General features: G+C 46.5%; 1 protein-coding gene across 1 annotated transcript; it reads left to right on the forward strand.

Moving 5' to 3' along the window:
• The first annotated feature begins 796 nt into the window (after positions 1–796).
• nsmce2 (NSE2 (MMS21) homolog, SMC5-SMC6 complex SUMO ligase) lies at positions 797–20,716 on the forward strand. The gene is made up of 7 exons (XM_036539140.1): positions 797–846; positions 1,674–1,816; positions 2,184–2,290; positions 3,587–3,740; positions 17,316–17,410; positions 17,705–17,811; positions 20,434–20,716. Exons 2-7 carry the CDS (start codon positions 1,702–1,704, stop codon positions 20,537–20,539), a joined length of 684 nt encoding a protein of 227 aa, XP_036395033.1. The 5' UTR covers positions 797–846; positions 1,674–1,701; the 3' UTR covers positions 20,540–20,716.
• Positions 20,717–22,490: the final 1,774 nt, after the last annotated feature.

The following is a 22,490-nucleotide window of genomic DNA, read 5'->3' on the forward strand; positions in this document are numbered from 1 at the left end:
CTGAAGAATGAAATAATGGGAGCAGGCTGGATGAATAATATGAATGACCAATTAATTACATATGAAAGCATATTAATAAGAAAATGCAACAGTGGCAAGTATACAAGGGTTCTTACTGGATTCCGAAACACCCAGAAACACGAAAAAAGTTCCAGGGACATTGTTTACATTTTCGGATAAAACAACAGTTTGAATCATGTGAGGAAGAGCATCACTTGTCTACTCATCCTCTTGTTATCGGCTTCCTTTTTATGCAACTTTCCACCCCAAGTCACACTGATTTGATTCAGCTCTATTATTAGGCCTTAGGTGAAAGTGAAATGAAACAGAAATAATTGAGCCATGTCCTCTGACAGCCTCATTTGTGTCCAAGGGTTTATCTTTGTGTCACAGTCCAAAGTGAATTTTAAGGATGACCATCAGCATTCTATTTCATGTCGTAATATGCCAAATATATATATAAACATCTCCATCCAAATCTCCAAGTCATCTGAATCTCTGATTAAACTGATACTCCTGTTTGAGACTGGGATGTATTACATTTTCAGTATTCAGCAATATGCATTCTAGCCTTCGTGGAAAAATTAAACAATGTTTCAATTTTTATTCAAAATATTATGTCAAATTCAGCTCCTCCCGCTGCTGTTATGACTTTCGAGCTTTGACCGCGACTTGCCTGTGAAATTTTGCAGCGGTGCCACATGGGACACGTCGTTTTTTTGTGTCGTTGACATGTTTGTGTGCAAAATTCGCAACTACAAATCCCATGATTCGATAGTAGAAAGCGTGCGTTTGGCGGTTTTGGTGTTTTGCCGGAAATTCTGAACAGCGTGGTGATATCCTCAGGTTAGGTGATTTCTTATTTTTTGGAATCAATCAGTTTCGGTCTTGGACAGCCCTTAGAAGCCCGTAGTAAATACAGACTGATCAGACATCTTGTTCGTGGCGCGCACATGAGAACAGGTCGTCGACTTTAGCTATCTTATCGCTAAATAGCTAGTTAACCAGCTGTTACTGTTAGCTCAGCTAGCTAGTTAGCTACTTTATGTGTCGCCAGGAGAAAGGAGGCAGCTTGCTATAATTTAGCTAGCCTGCCTCCCAGCTCCGCTGTCGCTAGCCAGTAACAGTTAAATGCCTAAGTACATAGGTAGCTAGTCTGGTTGCCTTGTGCAGTTTCAGCAAAAATATCGATGTTCCCCCTGTCACTATTGGTACTAGCTTGGTAACTAACTCACCTTCTAGTGTCGCACCAGACTGGCTTCCCCCTATGACAGTCAGTTCCCCTTAAGGTGAGGGTTAGAAGTAAGGTTGATTGAGATTTGTTTATAATTAGGTGGCCTCTTTGGGGACGGCAGGAGGGCGGGTATAACTCGTGGGGGACAGCGTGTCAACAGGCAACCTTCAGAATTCAACACACCTGGATCTGATGATTTGATAAAGCTAGCAATCGGAGCTCGTTAGCATATAGTGAGCTCAATAACCAGCTAAGTAGCCGTTATCATATGGAGTGAACTCTGTTCGGAGTACTGTAGTTATCAGTATTTTCAACCAAGCCTCTACGTTTGCATGCGATTAATACTGCCTGCCTACACAGAATTACTCTTACTGCAAACTTGCGCGGTGGCTCTGTGTCCCATGCAATCAGGATGGATGTTTGCCATGTATTTTTGTAGTTTCAGACTAGCCAGCACAAGCGTTGCAATGTCACTTAGTGCTGTGACTTCAAAGCTGTCCGATCTGAAAAAATGTCAGACCGACATTGGCACGGGGATGGACATCGTCACAGAAGTGGCGCTCGACCTGGTAGAAATTGAAGGTACAAGGGGGGATAACAATTATACCTTCATTTCCTATCCTTCAAATTTTATTTTTATGCTTCTCTATTTTTTAACATCTTGCATTCTGCATTTGTATAAAAAACAGACTAATTCATACAGATAAGGCAGCACACGAAGTACTTACTAAAGATACAGGTCAGATGATACTAAAATCTGCAAGCCAACTAGGTAAAGCTCTCGAGGCCTGTGTAAGCATTATCTTAAAATTATACTGCAAAGTCTTACTGGATGTGTGAGTCAGTCCATACCAAGATTTAAACAAGCATTAAGGAATTCCTGTATTTAGACAGCAGATGGAATGACTGGTTGGACGGGAGCATTACCGCTCAACTCCCTGTGTTACAGGAAGTGAGGAAGACTTGAAGAAACTGGAGCAGATGATGCTGGACTGTGCAAGACTGGACAGGGAGATCACCTGCTTTGTGGAAGCGGTTGAGCAAATAACGACAGAGGTGGGTCATCCTGACGTCCCTGAACTTTGGTTTTGGATGTATGTAAATTTCCACATCAGCCTACCTCCACAAGCTCCATCTGCTCTTCCAGTCAGCCCATACGTTAAACAGGTGACACCACTGATGAATACCGTGCATGTCCTGCCCTGACACATTGTCTGTTGGCTAGCTTTGCGTAATCCTGTTTACACTGATTCCATCTCTGAGCGAAATGACTAATGCTGATATAGAGTCCAGGACAATTCATGGAGGAAACGCCATGAGCAAAAAAACAGAACAGCGGCTGTTCACACACATACACATGCACGCACACACACACACACACACAGTGTGCTGAATGTTGACTCTGGTGCGCCTCTGTGTCACAAGGACCTGAATGGCTGGCCGTGACTCATCCACCCTGTGTGCCTTTATGAGTCACAGAGAGATTCTCCCTCTGTGACTCATGCGCAGGCTTGACCAGTTTCCCATGATTCCTGAGCAAACAAAAAATGTGAGATGTGTGTGGCGTGACTGAAACACAAGCCACACTCTTTCTCTGCAATGGTGCACACCTGGTTCCGTTTTCAATTGTGAAGTGAGGTGTTGATATCATTGACTCCCTGTTGTCCAAGTTCTGCCAGTGGGGTGACCGACATTTCACCCTTTGACGTGCATGCAGTTCACAACAGGATTGTATCCACAGCCGATTAGTGAGCTGTTGTTTCCACATAATGGTAGATTAGATGGTACAAATGACATAATGGATGATGACCAAACCTCTAGGGATAGGCCAGAACTGTGACAGGCAGCCCCAGTGTCTGAGAACTGTAGGATGTGGATGTCTTTGTTCTGCTTCATGTCTTAGCTGCTGCTTTGGGGTCATTATTTGCTCTGGAAGTCACCTAAAATCAGCTTTTAATTGAAGGGCAACTATGGACCCTTCATCCCTCTGACCCCTCAGGGCCAAAATTCTCAGACGGTAGTTCATAACCACCTCATAGCAAGGGCTTACTGAAACTGCTGAATGGACCTCACCTTCTGGAAGCCCAGATGTACTTCACTGTTTGTATTTATTTATATTTTTACTTTTAAAAGACTTTTTTTATTTATATTTATTTATACCCTAATTTTAGCTGTCTCTAGTTATGCATTGAAACTTGTCACCCCTGCAATGACCTTAAATGCATAACTTAGGGACACCTAATGTCATTCCTTTGTAAGCGTTTTACCTGTTGGTGCAGTGGTCATGATTCTGAGCCCAGTCCATTGGTGACTCTTTATTCCTGCGTGTCTCCCTGTCTCTCCCTCCGTCAGGCCAGGCAGCAGCCGCCAGAGGCCATGTTCACCCTGAAGAACAGGGTGAGGGAGTGCTTCGCGGAGCTAGAGGGCAGCCTCTCCGAGTCCGACCTGCAGAGGCACAAGAAGGTGGTCAGCTACAGGGAGAGCCTGCAGAACGCTCAGAAGCTAGGTGAGCGGGGCCCCCGGGGAGCTGTGGGTTGGCTTAGTCTTTTCCTAGTAACTTGAGAGATTATGAGTGTCTGAAACTCAGTCAGAACATGTGCTGATTACATTCACACTGCTCATCAGGTGACAACAATGAGTTTTCAGTTCCTCTGTGTACATTTTAGAATGCATCTGTGGTATTTCCTTTGTGTTAAGTTTTTTTTTTTTTCTCAGACTCCTGTAGACTGGATTGGTTGGAGGGTCTGTCTGATTCATGAGTGACTGAATCCTGCTTATCACGGTGCCCCAAACAGAAATGCATAGAGGGCGTAGCTCCCTGGTTTTGTCATTTAACTGTGGCTTCTACCTTAGTTTAAGAATTATATTTGGACTTGAACTAAGACTGATGCGATCCTATCCAGCATGGCTGCCTGGCTCATGCATACATTCTGTTACTGATTTTTTGTGAACAGAACCACTCTATGAGCCACTCTTTTTTATGCTTGACCCAGGAGTCCAATGGTCGCACACTCAGGTTGCTCTATTGGCTTTATTTCATGTTTTTTGTTTTTGTGCAAAAAATCTGCCTCATTCCACCACTAGAGGGCAGCTCCCTTTGGAAAGCAGCTGAGGTGTTTTGCATCAGTAGTGCTGACCGCTTTGCTTTGTTATCTCTCACATCTGGCCTTGTTCTTCCTGCTAGCCTCTGAATCTGTAATGGGCCACGGTCGGTGCTGCGCATTCTCCCAGCGGCTAAATGTCCAGCCTCGCTGGCGGTAAGAGCGCGTCCGTTTCCCACAGAGATCAGAAGTGGTGAGGGGTCCCTCTTTAGCTGGCGGATCAATGTTTAAATTAATGCCAGCGGATGAAAAGCCCTTACTGTTGATGCAGGCTTTCCTCGGATCTCCACTGGGGTTGGTCTCTCAAAAGCAATACCCGACAAATGGAATTTCAGATTCGGTTTAAATACCCCTGAAAACCGGCTGACTGTTTTTATTGTGTAATGCATCCATTTGGTAGGTAGGGTTGCTGTGCATTTGCAGTTTGAGGTTGGGGGGGGAGGGGGCTGAAATGGGCTGAAATATCCTGGAAAGATCAATTTTTTTTATCTGTTTTTTTTTTTTTTTTTTTTTTTTTTTTAAAACCAACCCGTAGACTGTGTGCGTTTATGACCTTTTTACAATTCGCAACTGGAAAATAACATTAAGATTCCCACTCTGTTCCGTCTGGCCGGCCGGACGGGCATCTGGCTCCTCCACAGTGTGGGTCATTCATGTGGACATCCATGGAAACCAGTGTTTTCACGAGCCACTGCACTCCCCGGCGTGTTGAATATTAACCGAGCGCCTGGCAGCACTTAAAAAAAGGCCAGAATAGCTGGGGCGTGAGTCAGACGGTGAGTCATTTAGAGCGCGAGCCGGCTGGGGGAGTCCGACGGCCCTGCGAGGGGGCCGCTCGCAGACCCTGGCCGTGGTGCACCGGCCAACGTGCCGCGTCACTGAGTTCTAGAAACTCTGAACCCAGCTGCATTCTCGGGATTTCTCTTTCGAAAGGCAAACAAGGTATTCCAGTTTCCTTTTTTTTATTTACCCGTGGCCTTCAGTTAGACCTTTTTTCCATTAACAACGACAGCTGTAGACAGGGTTGTTTACCTACTCCCAATTCTCTTGAATTGGGCTTAGCCTTATCTCATTACCCTACCATCACACTCATGAATGCCAGTGACAGAACTACAGTGTGCTACCCGTACTCTTCATTAAGAGAGGGGTAGAAGTGTAACAAAGTGGTTTAGCATCTAGACTTGAAGCCAGAAAGTTGTGGGTTTGCATAACGCAAATATGCACTCAAAGCGAGCATATCCTGCTGTAACACAGTAATATGTAAACGTGCACTGTATTCCCCTAAAGGGCAAAATTTCCCTAAATTCCTCCTAAATGTAATTCAGTATAAAGTTATGTCTGGTATGGCAGCATTGCTGTCCTGTTGCCTTAGAATTGTTGAAGCAGTGTTCCTTCCTCAACAGGGGCATTTATGTAATCTGCATTTCTGTGCTGCCACATTTCTTATGAGCAGCAAATCCTGTTATTTGTGCTCTACTGGCTTCTCTTTCTGCCTGCACGTTCCTCTCTAAGCAGCTCCCTCCCATTTATCCTGCCACGGAGGTGTTCTCAGGGCACCCGGCCATTGTCCCTATGTCCTCATTACACGGCATGCAGGAAGTGATTGAGGGGGAGTAATTCGTTTTGTCACAGGCCGGCCGGAGGAGCAGGACTTTCAAGTCCAGGTCTGGAATCCCTGCTCCCGGGGTGCTGCGTTTGCATGTCATCTGCCAGTCCTCTTTGCTCAACGGATGTTTTGGTAATGATTGGCACATTCCATCTGCAGAAGCAGGTCGCGGCAGAAAGTGTTGCACAAGCACTTATCTGAATGCGGCGTGAACCGATCTGTCTGGGAAGCTTTGGGTTATAGGAGCGGGGTGCGGGGGGGAGGCAGGGGCCGAGGGACAGCCCATCTGCCATTGTAATGACTGTTCTTCAGCAGTGAAGCACTTCTGGTGGGGGGTGCATATATATCGTTGTGGGGGGCTCATCCGGGATTTTGATGATATGGTGGCGCAACTCACAGAGGGAGGTTGCCAAGTACCCAGGGCGTCTGCGCTGTGGTGCCGTGTGCATTCTTCTGTCACCCCCTGGAGGCCATTTCCTGCAATCCAGTGCTTTGAATTATATCAAATAAGCTGTGTCAAATAATAGCCTGGAGTAGGGAAAACAGACACAGGCAATCTGAACTGCATTTGCGGGAAAAACCCTGCTTTTGAACGTAATGCCGTCATGCTAGAAAAGGGACCTGGTGGTGCAGTCTCTCTGTGGAGACCCCTGGTTATGTGACATTGTGGTGGAGAGGGGACTCCCCAAAGCAGACGTGCCTGGCGTGCATTTTCCCTCGTTGTCTGACTAGCTTTGATGCAGATAGGGGCCGCAGCTATTACCTACCTACAGCTGTGTTTGCCAGTCCTGTTGCTGGGTTTCTTCCAGCCGAGCCCTTAATTCATCGGCTTTGATTGGGCTGTTAATTGAACACTGACCTGGAACACTGATCCAGGACGGCTCGGCACGGGGTTGGGGGCGGGGGCAGCACCACACAGAGGCTTGTGCAACAACAGGCCGGGTTCCCCCACCCCTCCCCAGCACTGTCAGCGCTGAAAGATGGCTCCTTCCACCCGGGCTGAAACTCGAGACCGGCTGCCAAAGGAGAATCAAAAACAGGGCAGAGCAGAATCCCTAATAAGGGCTGAAAGCAGCGGGAGTCTCGGCAGGGTCTGATCTGTGGGGCTTCTCTCGCTGAAGGTGCACGGGCGGTGAGATGTGAGAGAGACCGGCAGCTGCTCCCCTCTCCTTCTGCCCCCCCCCCTGAGGGAATACTTCTGTGAGCGAGCGCAAATTCTCCTGCTGTAAGCACAGGGTAAATTGACCGCAGCCGCGAGATTCTCCGCTGCATATAGCCGACAGCCTAGCAGAATCAAATACAAGGTGTGCAGGCTTATGGAGCGCACCCACCACCGGCTCTGCAGGGTGCGAAACGCTCCTGACCGTGTATTTTGGTGGTGAGGCTTGCCCAAGCGGGCTCCGACAGCAGCCCATCTCCAGAGACCCGCTAATTACGTTTGAAGGCCGTATTATGACAGCAGACGTCGTGACAGCCTGAGAGCAGGATATTAATTGGGAAAATCCCATGTGGTTTGTGAAACCCAAAAAAAAGAACATTAAAAATCAGGCCAACTATTTTTGACCACACACACTGAAACGCATTGTCTCATCTTTTTGTGTTTTGTGTTTTGGCCCATTGTGTAAAAGCAGAAGGTCAGGTGTTGCAGAATGCAGCCAGGAGCTTGCAGGGAAATGCATGAATTTTTGGTCACCCTCCTGTCAACAGCTGAGTCCCTGTCAGTACATGTACAGCACTGAATAGTGCCACACTGCATATCTGTTAAAGCACTACTAGTAACTGCTTATGTATGCCTATGGCGACCTGCTTACATCAAAAATTTTATTTCACCTTTTGATGTTGCAGTAGCAGCAGTGTTTTCTAATGAATGACTGTTTCGGTATCTTGTGACATTTGGCTACGTAGTGCATTATGACTGACATTCTTGTAGTACAGAATGACATTCATTAAGCAAGGCACAGTAATTCACAAAATGACTTCCATGCACAGGAGATATTGCATTCTGCACATCTTAATTATCTCATCTGTCATTTCTATGTTCATATCTGTAGTTCATATTCAAGATTTACATTATAAGATGACATAGATTAGTGTTAATGTCTGTAAATTAGCTACCTCAGGGATTTGCAATATAAGATGAAGCACATTAGTGTTAATATCTGTGAATTAGCTACCCCCATTTTTAACTTGTTCTTTGAGATATCATCAGACTGGGCCAAGTGATCTACATAGAGCAACCGCCTTGGACCAAGTTCATTGAAGTTCCCGCAGAACACTGTAGATGGGTTGGATCTTGTGACCAGATCATGTGACAGCCTCTCTAGATGTCCTTAAATTATAGGCTGCAATACTCACCCTTTTGCTTCTTTCATTGTGGCAGTCAATTTTTTACCTTCTACAATTCAAACAGATTTGGCACTAATGTCTGTCTTGCAAATCTTTTAAGAGGAATTTTTTTTTGCAAAATGCAGACCTCCCCAGATTGTTTTCATTATTTACATTGTGCACTCATCCAGAACAACTTGATTTGATTTTCTGAAGACTCCACCAATCATCCACCATTAGAGAGATGGCTTAGGATACTAAGGATACTGTCCAGCCACCCTGCTTTAAACATTTTTCAGCTAAAAAACTCATGTTTTGTGTTTGTCTGTGTTTTGCTAGTCGGGATGATATGAAAATATTTTGTTGAAAATGATGCATTATAGTCTTACCCCATGCACTCTGCTGAGTTCAGTTGTGTCTCCCTAAAAACAGTTTTATCAGGCAAACTGCTGTGCTCAGTGCCATCTTTCTACCCATCTGATTATATTGGGGTTGACACCTTTTTGATAGTGTTTGCCAAAGGTGGAGCAGAGCTCCGCCCATTTTTTCTCCTGCCTGTCACAGAACCTGCAGGTCTCGTGATGTATGCACACGCTGGTGTGGCTTTCTTTGTGTTATTCATGTTCGAATGCAAGCGCTGCGCACAAACTTGGCGCAAACGGCACGCTGCTTGAATTACAGAAGATTGTGATTGCAGATGCCTCAGCCTGGCTTGCTGGATCTCTCTCTCTCTTTCTCTCTCTCTCTCTCTCTCTTTCTCTCTCTCTCTCTCTCTCCCTCTCTCTCTCCCTCTCTCTCTCTAAGTGATTAGTGGATCTGGGAATTTCTGAAGAATGAATGAAATGAATGCAGACTTCTCAATGTATTCCACTCCATACGTGAGCTCTGTGTATCTCTCATCAGCCAGGAGTCAACACCCCCACAGGCAGTGCACACTTGCAGTTTCTGTGTCACAGCAATATATGAAAGGAACGCTTGTTTTGGAAAACAGGGACCCGTTTCTATGGCTACTACTATTTGATCTCATAATAATTAGCTGAGGGCATTGATTGCACAATAGTTTCCCAATGCCTCTGCGGTTAGTTCATTAAACAAAATGTGCCACTGTTTAAAGTTTCACAATACCTGTCCTAAGATGGCTCTTCAGTCAAGCGACATGGGGGGAAAAAATGCAGCCGAGGGAAGGTGTGAGGGGGGCTCTTTGTCACCGCGCTCTCAGATCTTGTCTGCATTGTGCTCCGCCATTGATTCCCGGGTGCTGCCAGCTTTTGTCGCACCGCGGCTCCAGACAAAATATGCATGCGGCGTCTTATCTCTCAGATTCGTGAATGGGCAATCAAAATCGCATCCCGACGGCACAGTGATTCCCGAGGAATTGGACGCGACTTGAATGGCTTGTGCGTTTGTCATTGTCAAAGCTCATGTTTTTTTTTCCGTGATGCATTCATTGCAGAAGTTTCTGTCTCGTCTCAGGGGAGAGGTGTACTAAATGTATCACAGCATCATCGCTAGCGGAGAGGTCCCCCTGAGTGGTCATTATTACGAAACCAGCCTCCCCCCCCCACCCCTTAAACTGATGAAACACAAAAATGCATTGCACCTCAAAAAACAATGTGATGTACATCCTGTAAAAGAACTTGCTTTTGTTTCAAACACCAGGAGGCCTGGCCCTGTGTAATCTAAGCCGATGCTGATATCAACCTGCAAGAACAGATCTGCAGCATGCACCCACATTGCAAAGCCTGGTTCGCACAGAGATGTCAAACACTGCAGATCCGCTCCTGCAGGTCCATGTCAGCATTGCACACAAAGCGCTGTTGATTGAAATTTATTTTTGCAGGATGACTACACACAAAACAGGACAAGGGGCCACTTCTTAATGCACCACGGGACCGAAAGCCAACCCACAGGCCTGTTCGGCCTAAAGGCAAAAAAGCAGCGCATGGAGTCATGGGATTGTGTTCTGACAGAGCTGTCTTTAAGCCCTGGAGTTGGAGGGCTTTGCTGTATCCCCCCGCAGCCGCCGCTGAGGTTATCGTACCGCCGCGATGCTAAAGCAGAGCCCCGCTAAACAATCCGGCGAAAACGTCTTCCCCTAATCCGCGGGGGCTTTGCAGAAGTGCCAGGGCCGATTTTGCAAAGCTGTCTGCCCGTCTTTGAACCAATATTTACAGCGGCCTGTGTGGGAACAGTTTGAATAGCACCGCAGTTGTGCAACCGACCCGTTTGCCAAGTGCAAACAGCAGACTTCTAAGAAGGCGAGGGGAACCAGAGGAGAGAGGTTGTGCATTGTGTCACTGATGGTTTTTTTTTTTTCCCTCTCTCTCCTTTCCACAATGTTATTATGGGACACCGCTGGTTGACTTTCACCCACGGCAGCCTGAGAAACGGTCAGGGCTCCTTTTACCCCTGTGTGATTGCTTATTGACAGACCTATGAGGCGGAACAGCGCAGTGGTCGCGCTCGTAGAATCTGGTGTGAGCCAAAAGTGTGTTGTCATATCAGCCCCCCCCCCCGCCATTTAGGGACCACACATTTAATAGAATGGCACAGAAGCCCACTGCTATACTTAATACAGCCACTTTTCAGCTGTCGCTGAGGATACTAAGAACGTAGACCAGAATTTACAGTGACTCCATTCAGTTGCAACATGTCATGCTTAATCCATTTGGCCTGCATAATATATTATAAATAGATTTATAACACTGATTTGGAATCACATTTAAAATACTGATTATGCAGTACCAGTGCAACATAAGGATGCAGCAAAGGTGAAAAGGCACCCAGGATGGGGAATTAAACTGAGGGAAAGTCTTTGGTCATTGCACTTGTGAAAAGCTTCACAAGGGCAGTTGAATGGAACATGCTCTGCACTTCCAAATTAACTTTCCAGGAATCCCTGTTCAAAAGCTTACCTTGTTTTCCTTCCAAGAAAATATGTTAATCTCAAACCCCAGTTAGATGTACATGTTAACGTGCATTTTATTTTTAAGGAAACGGCCCAAGGTGTGCTGTAAGGACAGTGTGCTGTTACCAGCTCTGAGGCGTAACCTTGAGTTTGACTCACGAATTTCACCTTTAGAGCCCTTTTTCCTCAAGGCGCGATGAGCGTTTATGAATCAGTACATTCTTCAGGACAATAAGCAAAGGTCAACGTTAACCACCACCACCTCATTATATGCATATTGAGCAACCGGCTGTGACTTGCAAGAAATACCTCTTCTATTATCTTTCGCGAGCAAAAATTGCAACATGCAGAATCAAGTCAGCACTTTAATGAACCCACCCAAAAATGCTGAATGTTTACCCCTGCGACCGGTAGGTGGAGCGGAGGTTATGAAACCACTCCTGTATGTTTCTATCCGACTGTCTGTCGGTGAACATCCCAACTGAAAAAGTTATGACCAGATTTCTCTAAAAGCTGGGGAAACTAATAAGTAATAGAGCACCCTGTGGGAGGAAAAGCCAATCAGTTACAGTCTGGAGGGATCAGCCAATCAGTTACAGTCTGGAGGGATCTGAATCTGGGCAAGCACAAATGATGGCGAATAATATGACTTCCTTCACAACAGCTTTTTGGCGGTTGGGGGAGGGGCACTGCTTTCTGTAGTATAGTGTGTGTTGTGTGCACCCACAGTGTTAAAATGGGTGAAGAATGGCACATGGCACTCTCACGAACAGGCCCTTCACTGCAAGACCAAAAGCGCTCTCCTGACGTCAACTGTCTTTCAGCATAACACAATCCACGATGACTCACGCATCGTACCCCTGCCTTTGAACTTACACTGAAGACTGTCAGTGCCAAACATACTGTGCTTAAACACACGTGCGTTTTCTTTGTAGCGTTCACCTGTTCCTCAGATTTTTTTAAACAGCCATGGTTTGCTAATTAACGACGATTCAGCTTTTTTCAATTAATGTTACGGTTTTCAAGTTTTATTGACATTTAAGTGTATAAGTGTGTAGGTGTAATTTGTCCAAGATTTACTTTAATGTTGTGTAGCATAACGTAGTGTAACGCTGTGGTTGATATGCTGTTTATAAATGTTGTATCCATTGTAAGTCACCCGGGGCAAGAGGGTAGATTACTTTCGTAAATGTCATGGTAGACATGGTAGGAAGGCAGCTTATCCCTGTACTCAGTGCTTCCGCCTCTCTCCTGGGTAGAGGCCGCCTCCCGTAAAGGCAGAGTGCATTGTTGCAGGGTAAACATTTAGAGCTTTCAGCGCAGCACGCTCCAATGGACAGATGCGCATCAGCTCCACTTCCCGACAAAAGAAGACATTGTGTCCATTATCAAAACCCGGCGCTTTTGACGCCAACTTGACCGTACCCCCGTGTGACCGGGGAAGGAGGCCTGCAGAGCACCACCCCCCCCCCTTGACACGCTACAGGGATGTCAGCATCGTCAGCATCGTCCCGTGAAGGTCGTTAATGGGCGTCCCCCTGTGTTTTGACGATTTGATTTCTGTTTGTTGTCAGTTTTCAAGGCTCTTATCTGCTGTATTGACACACATTCCCGACAGCGGGGCTCGCTGTAAACAGAAGCGGCAGCTGTCAAATCGGAAGGCCCCCCCCCCCCCGCCGTGTGTAGCGCGGGCGGTGCGGAGACGGCAGTCCGTCCCTCAATGGGATGGAAAAAGAAGAAGAAAAAGAGCGTGTTATGGAAAGCAAACAGCCCGCGCGGATGGCAGATGGCGCGAGGAGCGGACGCCGTGGTTAGGTAACGGCAGCGTTGCGACACGCTCATTGATAGCTATCGGCTCCGCACACTGTTATTAGAAACCCAGGGATGTTGCTTTCAGGGAAAAAAAGGGGAGAAAAAAATGATTCCAAACATTGGAAGGAAACAAACAGGGGGGGGAAAAAAGCCTGGCAGCTGGCGCCGTGTTTGCCGATTGTGCAACGTGATGGTTTCGCGGCACGGCGCTCTCTCCCGTGTCCCCCTCCCCCTCCGCGGCCAGTGTTTTGGAGGCAGGTGGAACGCTTCCAGAGAGTCGTTTTCGCCTGCATCCTGGGAGGGGGAAGAAGCGGGACCCGTGCCAGAGTGTGTCAGGAAGCTGCTCGGTCCTGGAGGGACCCCCCTGGTCTGAGCAACCCCACTGTCTGCAGCGGCGTCTTCACAGATACGGGTACGTCACGAGTTAGGCTTCACACCAGGAGGGCCTGAAGTTGTGCCACAGCTTATTCGAGATCTACGTCGAATAAAATGTTTGTTGAGGCACCTCGGCAGAAACCACCAAAATTCAGGAACTTCCGTCAGCTCAATTTACGACTCAGGCCAAGCAACCGTAACCTTACTCGCACACATTTCCGGTCATCCAAGAATACCAAAAGAAAAATCCATGCACCCATTTAGTTAGTTCAACCCTGTGCAATGTATCGTGTTATGTTATGTGCTTTGAAGTATATGCACTGCCCAGAGAAGAAGGGAGCATGCTGTTAAATGTTCTTTCTGCATGGTCTACAAAAGACTACATGCTGGATGAGTCAACCAGGGCTGCAGTTTTTTTTTTTCCCCTCGGTGCGTCAGGTTGAAACAAGCCGTGTTTCATTCATACATTTTTTTTTTTTTATTCCGGGATGAGTAATCCTCAGTGAAATGATATAAGCATCCATTCTTACTCGGGGCAGATGTTTTGCATTTTACACTCCCAAACGAGCCGAGTCTGCAGACGTGGAAGACCGTGATAGCTGTGCGTGCGTTCGGCTCACAAAGGGTTTGCTGTTTATAAAGCGCCAGCTAGATAATGAATGTTGACACGCGGACATCTGGCTCTCGTCGAGATGTGCTCCAAATTAGTGTTTGCGTTTCTTTGGATTATTACCAGTTCAGTCAGCGACATTAATGATGTAACGCCAAACACAAATCCAGTGGTGAAGGCGCTCATGCTCCCTGCTTCCCGTGTAGATTTTGTCCATTGATGATTCTACTGTATAAATTGTGTTGAGATCACACTCTGAAGCGGTGTTGGCAGTGTGGCATAGTGTTTAAGGAGCAGGGCTCTTAACCAAAACGTTGGTGGTTTGATTCCCTACAGGGGCACTGTACCCCTGGGCAAGGTACTTAACCCAAAACTGCCTCAGTAAATATCTAGCTTTGTAAATGAATAACAAGTAAAAATTGTTTGTGAGTTGCTCTGTATGAGTAATAATAACAATAATGTATTGTAATAAAGTCTTAGTGTGGCATTGTCTGCCTTGTCGTGAAGGACACGGTCTGAACATTCAATGAAGCTCCGTGCCTAATCCTCCATAGTTCTGCATGGCAAGTGCAAACATGGATTGTATATTCATAAAATGCCACAGATTCGCTGGTATTAAAATGGGCATTTTTATGAGCTACAGGCTCAGAAATGCATTTGCTTCTTTTGCATGCCCTACTTTAAAGTCTGGAAAAAAAACCTCTCGCTAGCTCGCCCTGCTGTTATTATTTTTTTAAATGAGATCTCGGTCGGAGCATGAAAGCATCTTTAAAGTTTCCCAGAACAATTTACTGAATGCTAGAAAATAAAACTCAGGCAATACTGGTTGAATGTACCAAGCAGCGTCCAGGGAGGCGGACAATGTATACCAAACATACCATAACATGTTTTTTGTGGTGCTTCCAACCAAAAACCTTCCCTGTTGTGCTCCTGAAGCACCCGTTCCTCAAGGTCTCAGCAACAGAACCATGTACAGCCAAAGAGTAAGTGCACAGAGACAACATCCTTTACAGAGGCACTGTGGGATATTTAACACGGAACAAGCAGAGGCATTCACCCACGGGTCAACATTTTTTGCCCATCCTGACTTTGTGTTTTTTTTCCCATGTTTAATGCTCTTTAGACAGCTAAACTAAAGGTATGCAGCGGAAATCCTTTATTTAGTCACAATAGAGCTTCGAGATCACTGTGCTTTGTCCCTTTTTTTCATTTTGTTCAAACCCTGAAGGGTTTTTTTTCTTTCCCTTTCTTCATTTAAATGACGGTAATATAGGAAGTTCCCGGGAACTTTAATAGTTTGGATTTCTTGTCTAGACTAGTGTCAAACAGACAAAAAATTCATTCGAAAACACGGCACTATAATAGGTCTGGAAGCCTTCCATCTACATGGAAGAAAAAAAAACAAATGCGGATCGAGATGACGCTGCTGCTCCAAGGTGGTGACAAGGTACCGAAAGGAATCCAAACAGGGCCGCTCCACTGTGCTTTTACTTAAAGACACAGAATCCTGCGGTTTCACAACCATCATGCTCATCACTGCCGTTTCTGATGGCCAATGTACGGATTGATGGATCTGTAAACCCCCCACCCCCCAGAATTACGAGGGTGTTTTTGCTTACTCTAAAATTTTGGCTTTCGCTTTCAGTGCTGAGCTGTTTTATGACATGGGCGAGATCAGCGTTGGGTTACGCCATCCACAGAGGGCAGAGGTTTTGTTTTTTCGGTGCCATAACCATAAAAGTCATGTGAGGGTTGTTGTGCGTTGTCGCGCAAACTTCCTGCCACAATGTCCAGTAGGAGGCAAGCCTGAATGGGGCCTTTGCGGAATGGAGCGGATGAACCTTGTCCGTGTTCTCGGAACCTCTCCTCGAACGCCGCTCGCCCCAGACGCAGCGGGACGCGGGGTGAAAATAAGCAGGCCTCGCATCCGCCCCTATCCTGGTGGAGAACGCTCATCTCGTCTCGGGCCGCAGAGCTGACGTAATCCTCCACGGCATCGTAAAGCTTCCGCCTGTCCCAGGGTTCTCTGTGCTCCCGCAGAGAGATTCCCCAGAGCTTCATCATTTCACTGCCTGGACACGGACAAACACGCACATACAGACACACACAGGTGGAAGCATGCACTACAACAGGTCCCTTTATAATGATGGACCTGTCCCCCTGACCTACAGCATGACCCCTCCACAGGGGTCAGCTAGAATCTTGACAGGCTGCCTGAGGTACTTCCTCTCTCTCAAAAATACCAAAATTTCAACCTAGGGAATGTGTTTGTTTGGACGTGCCAAGTGTTTCTAAACGGTCCTTGTACAGGACAGCTGCTGGGTGAATGCTGGGTCCATTCACGCAGAAGCTTTTTTTAAAATTGTCTTTCCATTGCTCTGAGCTCACAGTGATAGGTAAACATATAAATGCAGGGTGAGCCAGGGCTTATTTTTCATAGCAGAGGATGCTGGAATGGGCAGGCCATGCCGTCCACACAGGCTGCGTTCTGGTTTCTGTGCAGGAGACGAACGGTCCCCCCGCACAGCCCGAGCAGAAGAGAGTATCCGTCATGTGACACGGGGGTTAAGCCCGAGGCTGGGCGCAGACAAACCGACCTGTCAGATCTCGCAGGGTGGTCCGATGCATCGACCTCATTCTTTCGCCGTGAGTGTTGCGCGGGGCCTGCTTTTCTCACACAGACCCGAGTGTCGAAACAGCAGGGGGTTCACCGCCCGGCCGGCCCCGCCGCGGCTGTTTTCATTTACTGTACCTTAGAACGAGAAAAAAAAAAACACAACAGTAACTCCTGAAAATGAAGAGGATAATTTTCCATTTATGACCCTGGACTCTTCCAGAAACATCTGGTTTGTATTAAAGGTTTTTGCGCGAGGTGGGAGCGGTACAAATAAATTGCTCTGCTGCTGCACACAGCACGTCAGCAGACGTCCCCCCCCCCCACTCCTCTTCTTTTTTAGTCGTTCAGCCCAAAATGAGTCACTGCAGGCCTAAAAACAGTGATTGTGGCAAAGTTAAACGCCACTGTGGCGACTGCCGGTGTAATTGCCGCCCGTTTAGCGAGCAGATGCTCCTCTCCTGGCTGTGTGCGGCGCCGGTGTGTAAAGTCTTCCAGAAGGTCAGGGCTGTGTTTGCGGAGCTAAGCTTAGGAGGAGTCCCAGTGGAGTGTGCTGACGGCTGATGGGGAAGCTGTGCTGTCCAAAGCAGGAGTGGAATGCACAGGGCCCTGGTCACGAGAAAAGAGGCCAAGCTGCCATTCCACACCGCTGCCCTGCAGTGACTCTGACGCACTCTCCTCTGTGTGTGTATGTGTGTGTGTGTGTGTGTGTGTGTGTGTGTATTTGCAGCGAACCCATCGGCTGCTGCTAGCACGGATGACGAGCTGGACGAGGACATCGTGGTGACGCAGAGCCAGCAGAAACTCACCTGTCCCCTGACCCTAGTACGTCACCCGCACCTGCGTCACACTGCCACGAACACTCTGAATGTGGAGTCGCCTGTCTGCCAGGGAGGCCTTTGGTTATTTTCACTGTCACATAGATGATGACATCATCACTGTCACAAGTGATGATGAGGCACTCATCCTGATTTAAAAAAAAGAGAAACAGCCATGTTTCAGCCTGGAGATGTATCCTGGACTCACGCTACATATCTTTGGCGCAGTAGGGGCTAGACCAGGGGAATCATAACATCTGCTGTTTTGTAGTCCTAAACAGATCATGTTTTTCCCTTTCAGCTGGAGATGGTGAACCCTGTGAGGAATAAGAAATGCAACCACCACTACGACCACGACGCAGTGCTGGACATGATCCGGAGGAACGAGAGCCAGAAGAAGAAATCCCGGTGAGCGCTCTCTGTCTTATTATTATTATTATTACTATTACGTGTTACTATTCTAGTTTGCTTGTTTGTATGCTTAAATGGAAGAGCCTCATTCACAGTGATGAGCTGTGCTTTCCTGTGTTTATTGTGTCATTCTGTGCTCTGGGCTACATTTATACTGTTGGGCTTCATGGCCGGGGGTCTGTGATGAATGACATGACCAAAACCGTACAGCAGGAAGGTTTCCAAAAGGATTCAAACCTGCAAACCTTTGAATTCTGAGCCCAGGCATGGTATTCACTCCTACTTCACAACCCAGTCCAAATCAAGAGCAGCTGAAATCGCAGCACACAAGAAGTGAACTGAAAATGTGTCATTTTGCAGCACGTGACAGCTTCTGGTCCTGGATATAGGTGCAAAGTTGTTTAAGTGTCGCTGCAGAGCAACAGCGCGTAATTACACAGCACGACGTATCACGCACAAATCTGTTAGCGGCTGATTATTCCTGTTTTCTTTTTCTAATAATTGCACCCGCCTGCACAAATGCACAAACGCCTACAAGCTCCATAACCAGTCTCTCCAGAGACTGACACAAGTAAACCACCGATATAGATGTGTCTGCATGTAGAGTCGTTGTATAATTCAGTGTAAATGAAGCTGCACTCTACAAATGCTACTGTTACGCAACATCTATGAGATTTCTTTTTGTTGTGTGTCTTTCCGTTTCTTTATCTGATAGTGATTTCCCCCAAGGCTCAACTCTGACAGAGCGAGCGCATTCTGGATGTGAAACAACTTCTCACTTCCTTTATTGCAGTCGGGGAACCAGTCTCTCTTTGCAGTGGCCACACATTCAGGCTAGCCTGCGAAGTTCTGTCAGCAGAGAATTATGCTACAATTACTTGCTCTTTAAAAAAAGAGGGAAAAAAAACCTCTCTGATACAGCAAGAACATTTGACTCACTGTTGATAAGGAATGGTTTGAAGGTTTGAAAACTCCTGTAGAAGGACAGATAACGAAGAGAAAATTACACCGAGGGGAGAACATTAAGGCTACTTTATCTCCAGGAATTTTGTTAACGTGAACACGTGCCATGGGAGTGGGCTGACAAACCCCTCCCCCTGGTCGCCGTGGCAAGGCGAGAGCCGTTCTCCCCGGGGGAGAAAGTTATTCCGGGAACTAAAACACAAACAAACGCGTGGGCGCGTGAGTGCAGAAAAAGGATTTTCTCACTTTCTCATTACTTCTCTCACCTGCTCCCCACCATGCGCCAAAACGGACAGCCAGCGTCAACGCCGGGTGACAACATACGTTCTAGCGACGCATGATGCTGCGTTTCACTAGTCCCCAACCCCCCATCCCCCGCCCCCTGGGGTCACGCGAATACTGCCAAACGACTAAAGCTGTCCGGAAGTTGAAGCTTTCTAATCTTTCTGTGGAACGCCCGGGGGACAGAGAAATGGTGACATGCGTCCCTGTAAAAATGTCAGAGGACTTCTTTCTGAAAACCCTGTTGTAAATTGACCCGTCTTGTGGGACGTTCTTGTGAGGGTGTTCTCAGGACAACACATACAGCTCTCTCCCTCTCTCTTTCTCTCTCTCTCTCTCTCCTCTCCCTCTCTCTCTCCTCCTCTCCCTCTCCCTCTCTCTTTCCTTCTCTCCCTCTCTCTTTAGCACTGGGAGAACTCTGACTCATCCTGCTGTTGGGTGTTGACAATTACACAGCCCAGTATTCATAAAACAAACTTAGAATAGGAGTGACTAAGGTTAGCTGCGAGGAACATTGAATTCAAAATAAAACACAATATTACCTACCCTGAATAAGGCTGAAGTCTGTGAAAAGCACAACTGCATATCACAGCATGTCTTTTAGGCCAGTGTAAGCCAGAAACAAGTCCTGATGTTGTAATGGTAAATAAAACTATATAATTTTACCATGTAAAATGCCTTTTAAAATTATTTGCCTCAAATCCCCTTGTTGTAAGAAGTATGCTTTCTTTCTGTGAAATGCTGTTTTACCAATGCAAGTAATGAAACTACACAGCTGCATAGCCAAACCATTAGGGCAGTGTGTGTTTCTCAGTCATGTAACATATCTTTTCACACATATTTTCTGGAGTTTATCTCACCCACCTTTTGCAAGGAGTCAACAGGGTCATTTTTCAGTTTTGACCATTCAATATCACTTTTCAATTCTCCCTGGAAATACTGCCCTGTTAAGTTCTCTGTGGCAATCTCATTGCTTTGGGTTCTGTACCAAATAAAATTGGAATTATTGATTGATTGACGTCCATTGCCTTCATCGTGTCCACCACCAACATCCTTAGCACTAAAACACCTTTCTGTTCTTAAATTGCAGTTGCTACATTGCATATTATCTCATTATCATTTATATATCTGGGTGTTCTAATAGAGACATCCCAATGATGTATCTTGCCCAAGGCTGCATTCCTAACATTTCTCAGTTTTTATCCCTCAACTCGTACATTTCAGGCGATGATCTTACTCGGGGTTACTTACTTACACAGTGGTCTGTGTAGTGCAAATATAATTTAATATGTTCAACAGACCTTATTTTAATGAGCTCTCGCTTCCCCCCCCCCCCCCCCCCCCCCCCCCCCCCCACCCCACTTTTGCTGGCAGCTGCCCTGTGGTTGGATGCAGCAATACAGACGTGAAGCAGTCGGACCTGGTAGCGGACGTGGCCATGAAGAGGATGATCCAGAAAAAGCAGGGTCCGAGGACATGACCCTGGTGCACACCCCGGGAATCCTGAAGGAGCCCTGCAACATCACTCGGGACCAAAATTTTTATCTTATTTTTATTTTACAGTTCAAACATGTCCGTGTTCCTGCCTTCAGGTCCAGCTTGTGATTGCCGTTTTTCGGTTTTTCTTAAGGAAAGTAATTCACACCCAGCAGGATAAGCGCAGACCTGATCTAGATTTCATGAACCTTCATGCATTGATTTTTGTTCAGTTCTCAGAAAGGTCTGTAGAGGTTTGTTCATCATCTACCTTGCTTTGAAACACAAAATTGCTCTTGCTTGTTTGTCCTTTTCAAGCTGTGTTAATTATTCATCCTAATAAATACGTAACGTTACACATACTGAGCACACCCCATTTCCTTACACTGTGGGTGACGAGATCCAGGGCTGTGTGACCAGGCCCGGCTGTGGCCGTGTTGTGGCTCTGTCGCCTCAAGGCCATCCTCCCTGGAGCTGTTTTGTCACAGCGTGCGGGGATGAGCCTTGAGGTGAGTGGCTGATGGGAACAGAACGTGTTGTACTGTATAAGTACAGGAGAATAATTTGCCCATTTTGGTTTCCAGACGGCTCAGACAGAACAGTTCATTTTAAAGAGCAATCAATCCACTCTGCTCTCTCTGTCTCTCAGTGGCTGACTCATTCTCAAAAAGCCTGTTGGGAACATTTAAAAAAAAAAAAAAAAAAAAAAAACATGATACTGAATTGTCATCATCTGTGCTTCCTGAAGGGGATGAATGTACAGTACTGTACGAAATGACACAAAACAAACTGCAGCATTTCCTGGTACCTTATCATGGGACATGCGGATGGTCAGAGCAAACAGGAAGTCACAATTTCCCATGGCAACAAATGTTTTGAGAGCCTTTGCTTTAGATTGTAGTCAGACGGACCTGTTCCACGCCTTTTCGGTCGCATGGCTACCACCCCTCACAGTTGGTGAGTCAACAGAGGGAATTACAATGGCTTGCAGAATCCATGGCCTCTAAAAATACTCTGTAATTGGTAGGGTATCTAGCTTTATGCCTCCTTTATTTACACTAATGGCATCAGTTCCCAGCTAACAGCTGCTTGTTTACCCAGAGTGCCGGGAAGTCAGAATGCGGCTATTTATCCATTCAAAAATAGCTTTGCCTCCATTAATTGCATTCTCCACCCTCTCCCCCTGAACTGTTAAATTCGAACATAACCCCTGGAGTGTCGACGCTCACTTGAAGGTCAGTCACATACTTCATATTTCTGCCTTCAGACTGAACCAGATCAATTGATGTCATCCATTAACATTACACACAACCATTAATCTTGCATGTCAAATAGTTGGGGGTGAGGGGGGTACACAATACAAATACAAACTGTTTTCACTTAACGCCATCATGACAGAAAGTCCAATTTTGAGTAATGTTATTCTTAATGACATCGGTGGCTTAAGGTCGTATTACCAAAAAGCCTGTTTTCACATGCAAACATCTGCTTTACTCGCACTAATGGGAGCATGACTAATTAATTACAATTTACTAGGCTAATTAACAGCATATTTAATAAGAACTCAGAGCCGAGATAGTGTGCGGTATCAGTCTGCGCCCCAACATGTCCAGGTCAGAGTGTTCCATTTCTGCCACCTTTGACACCCCTAATCCTGTCACTGTGTACGCACTATTCTGATCTGTGTCACAGTGCGTGACACAGAGTGTGTGAAGGAGCGTGCTGGCCTACCTGTGTGTGCTGCCACATTACCCCACATAATCCCTAGGTGCTCTGACGTATCCAGGTGTCTCGAAGCAGAGCGCTCACAAAGGCGGGGTGCCCGTGGGCTCGCCTGGCATTCTGCGTTTCCAGTAAGTTCAGAAAGTTATCTCTATGTATCGAAAGAAGTCACCTGACGCAAGCGCATGCACATTCTTTCATCTGTGTTTCCAGTAGTTACAAAAAAAATGTAG

This window comes from Megalops cyprinoides, chromosome 10 (assembly GCF_013368585.1).
Source record: "Megalops cyprinoides isolate fMegCyp1 chromosome 10, fMegCyp1.pri, whole genome shotgun sequence".
Lineage (NCBI taxonomy): Eukaryota > Metazoa > Chordata > Actinopteri > Elopiformes > Megalopidae > Megalops > Megalops cyprinoides.